Below are 4,090 nucleotides of genomic sequence, written 5' to 3'. Positions count from 1 at the left end.
GCTGCGCGGTGCCCGTGGGCCGCGTGTGCCCGTGCCGGGCGGCGGGCGGCGGGCTGTTCCCACGCACGGCCCCAGGAACCATGCTGCTGTGGCCGTTTGATCATCATGACGTTTACTCCTGTAACTTTTTTTATGTGTGACACAAATTGTAAAGGATTCCAGCAATCAACTAGGGTTTTCCCAAAACCTGTGACCATACTTTGTAGAGAATACATTTAACTTAAGGAAAAATGTAACGACCGAAACATAGCAAGTATTCAAGCACCTGCTTCTAACCTGCAGTCTTTCTTTACGACCTCCTAATAGACGGGGATCACGTGGGCTGGTCCCCTCTTTCCGTAAGCCTGAGTGAGACTTCTGCGAAAACCAGCGTGCGCCAAGTCACACGTCACACGTCAGCGCCCTTTCTGTAGTTGTTACTCATTCAGACTCAAGTTAGGGGTTTTAATTCATTCTAGTTATAAGTTTTTTATCGGAGTTTCCAAATTCTTCGTGCTTCTTAATTTTGTTGTTAATTTCTCTCAGCATTAACACTCCCCTAAGAAAACGTATCTGAAAGGTCAGTGCAAATTTGCATAAATATGTTAACACCTGGGGCGCCTGGTGGCTCAGTCGGTTCAGCGTCCGACTCTCCATTTTCGGCTCACAGTCCATCTCACAGTTTATGTGTCCAGCTCCGTGCTAACAGCTTGGAGCCTGCTTGGGGTTCTCTCTCGCCCCTCTCCTCTCAAAAAAATAAAAAATTAACTCAGATTTAGTTGCTAACTTATGGTTGAAAAAGTCATTTTTAATTTTTCAATGTTTACTTATCTGAGAGAGGGAGGGAGAGCGAGCGGGGGAGGGGCAGAGAGAGGGGGAGGCACGGAGTCGGAAGCAGCTCCAGGCTCCGAGCTGTCAGCCCAGAGCCCGACGCGGGGCTCGAACGCAGGGTCTGTGAGATGCTGACCCGAGCGGAAGCCGGGCGCTGAGCCGCCGGAGCCGCCGGAGCCGCCGGCGCCCCGAACGGTCCTGTGATGTCGGCCCGTCCTGGGCGGGAATTGTGTCCGTCTCGCAGCTGGAAGAGCCACGACCAACGACGAGCTGGAGGAGATGCTGGAGAGCGGGAGCCCTTCCGTCTTCACCGCAGACGTGAGTGCCCGGGGGGCCGCGGCCCTGTGCGTACACGCGTGCGCTTCCACGCCCGGAGCCGCCGGGTTCATCGGCCTTTCTCTTTTGTGTTTATTTCCCCAAGATCATATCAGATTCCCAGATCACTAGACAAGCTCTCAATGAAATTGAGTCTCGTCACAAGGACATCATGAAGCTGGAGACCAGCATCCGCGAGCTGCACGAGATGTTCACGGACATGGCCGTGTTCGTGGAGACCCAGGTAGGGCACATGCTCTCCTCGGGGGCGGACGCCTGCCCCGGGTGACGTGGCAGACCCCGGTGCCCCCGAGTCAGAAAGCCAGTAGTGCGGACCCTCTGTCGCTGTTCAGGAGCCGAGTGCAGCGCTGTCCCAGGACAGCGAGGGGCTGGCTCACCCGCGTGTTCTGTGGTCCACACGACAGCCCCCTGGTGGCCCTGGGCGCCAGACTTCTGTGCAGGGAGAGCTTCAGTCCGGCGTGCAAGTGCCAGGCGGGGATTCCAGTGGAGAGGGAGCGGCACAGTCTCAGTGTGTTCGTAGGGTCGTGTGTGACGCACGGGTGCGGACGTGTATGTGTGGCCTGGGCTCCGTAACACAGTGTGCACGGAGGGAACGAGATACTCCAGATAGTGCGCGAACAGTGGGCCTGTGGGGATGTAATATTCTCCTCTTTTTTTTTAAAGTTAACGTTTATTTTTGAGAGACAGAGACAGTGTGATCAGGGGAGGGTCAGAGAGAGAGGGAGACACAGAATCCGCAGCAGCCCCAGGCTCCGAGCTGTCAGCCCAGAGCCCGACGCGGGGCTCGAACCCACGGACTGAGATCCTGACCTGAGTGAAGCCGGACGCTTCCGACTGAGCCCCCTAGGCGCCCCTTAATTTTTTCTCTAAAACGCATGTATCTTCAGGTTTTCTACAAGGAGCCCGTGGTACAACAGTAATCGGGAGGAGTGTTTTAGAAGTTTCTAGAAGGGTAGGCCTGAGGGGCATCGTCCACGACACAGAGTCTGTGCTCCCCAGGGTGTTCTTGGTCCGACCCACTGGCAGGCGGGGAGGGCGGGCAACTCCGGGGTGTGCAGGCTTCCCCACGAGAGGACAGAAGAAGTGTAGAAAAATCGTAACAAACATAAAATTCTGCGTAAACCACAAGCTGATGTGTTCCCGTTAGGGGTGCAGATACGTGAGCCCTGCTCCCCGACTCTCCGGCGGGCCCTCCGTGGCCCAGGCACGCGCCGCTCCCTGGCTCGGGGCTCAGGGTCCGGCTGACGCCTGTGCCCTGGGAGCGCCCACGCAGCCCCCGCAGGCAGACCCGTCCTCACTCGCCCGCAGGCTGGTTTCGGATGCGCTCTGCAGGAGCCGTCCTGGGAGCTGAAAACCTGGCCAGCTTGTTTTCCGGAGCGCATGAGGGCGACAGAGGACCCCTCGTGTCGGGGCTCACTCTCCACGCGGGTCACCGGCCTTCTGGAGGACACTGTGTGGAGGACGTTTGTCATCCACTGCGTGAAAGGCTCCGGTCCGTGCGACCGCTCCGGGAAAGCGCGGCCGCGGGCAGCCTCCCCTCTCTGGTCTGGGGGGGCCTCGCGGAACCCACACCAGCAGGCTCGTCCCCGCCAGCTGCTTTCGGGAAGGGTTCCGAAGGGCGGCTGGGCCAGGAGGCCCCTGCGTCGTGTTTGTAATTACGAACGACCTTAGAGCGCTTTAGACCTTAATTATAACGTCTCTACACCGAGTATATCGCTGAGGCTCCATTGGGAAAAGGGCCACATTGTCAGCTCTGTGTCACCGCTTCCCTGTAGAAGTCTGTTAGGAACGCACTGTATTCACGCGTCTAATTCAAGTGCGCGTAGAGTCAGAGCCACTAGTAAGCTTGAGCGCGCGAGCTAACGATGCGCCGTTCTCCCAACGCCGCCCTGTCGCCGCCGCAGGGAGTCTGCCGTGGACGGAGAGCCAGGCACCGTCTCCCTCCCCGTCACCTCCCTGCGCCCGCCTCGCCCCCTGCGTTTCCTTCGCTTGGCACAGTTGGTGTCAGACAGACCGATGTTTTAAAGAAATCGCCACACGCTCCTGCGCCCAGGAGGGACGTCCCTGTGCCTAGTGTGGATGTGGCAGCGGCGGGGGACCGGGCTCGCCTGGGTGAGCGCGGCGAGGCGTGTGTGGGGCGCATGCCCTCGCGTCCCTGTTCACGCGATTTTAAGTGTAAATTACCTTCCAGTCGCATCGCATGGGCACGTGTCCAATGTTCTCACGTTTCCGTGGGTGAAAGCCATTGGCCTCCGTCATGTGCACGTCAGGTTCATGGGAAGAGGTCGTCGGTGCCTGGCGGCCGAGGGTCCACGCTCACGTCGGGGGAGGAGGTCCTCTGAGTTTGGAACTTTTTGTTTCTAGGGCGAAATGATCAACAACATAGAAAAAAACGTTATGAACGCCACGGACTACGTAGAGCGCGCTAAAGAAGAAACGAAAAGGGCGATTAAGTATCACAGCAAAGCCAGAAGGGTGAGCTTGGGTTTAAGAATTAAAGCACCCACTTCCCTCCATTTCTCTTTCTTAAATTCTCATTTCATTCGTAAACCAAGGCGATTCTTTTGCCAAAAGGTTTTAAAGTTTGTCTCGTGCGCGTGTTGACCGTGACTCTGTGTTCCGAGGATCGAGCGCCCAGCCCGGCCGCCTGCCGTTTCTCCTCCGTGTCTGGGCTGGCAGCTGGCGGGCGGCGCCAGGCTAACGGGACCAGACGTCCTCAGAGCCCTCGGGGCACGTGCTGTGCCTCGAACGCGGGACTCTTTCCCCGGGATCTGGCTGCGTGTCTGGTCTGGAGGAAGGGCCCCCCGTAGCGGCCCCGCTCGGGCTCTGCGAGTCGCCGTCTGTGCCCGAGTCCCGGGGCGTCCTCGTGCAGCTGCTCTCCGCCCCCCGCCCCCGGTGCAGAAGTGGACACCGAGCCCCCGGCCTGGCCGTCCTGTGCGGGCTC

At 58.6% G+C, this 4,090-nt stretch overlaps 1 protein-coding gene across 3 annotated transcripts in view; it reads left to right on the top strand.

The window, feature by feature from the left end:
- The window catches only part of STX2 (syntaxin 2), a 26,322-nt gene that overhangs the window by 15,757 nt on the left and 6,475 nt on the right, over positions 1-4,090 (top strand). For all 3 annotated transcript variants that reach the window (XM_029922001.1, XM_029922003.1, XM_029922002.1), the window contains exons 7-9: positions 1,055-1,128; positions 1,232-1,369; positions 3,511-3,621. In XM_029922001.1, coding sequence (XP_029777861.1) covers positions 1,055-1,128; positions 1,232-1,369; positions 3,511-3,621 — 323 coding nt within the window. The remainder of the gene's footprint in view (positions 1-1,054; positions 1,129-1,231; positions 1,370-3,510; positions 3,622-4,090) is intronic.

This window comes from Suricata suricatta, chromosome 14, assembly GCF_006229205.1.
Source record: "Suricata suricatta isolate VVHF042 chromosome 14, meerkat_22Aug2017_6uvM2_HiC, whole genome shotgun sequence".
Classification (NCBI taxonomy): domain Eukaryota; kingdom Metazoa; phylum Chordata; class Mammalia; order Carnivora; family Herpestidae; genus Suricata; species Suricata suricatta.
Note: the sequence above shows the minus strand (reverse complement) of the source record. Positions and strands in the feature narration are given on the sequence as shown.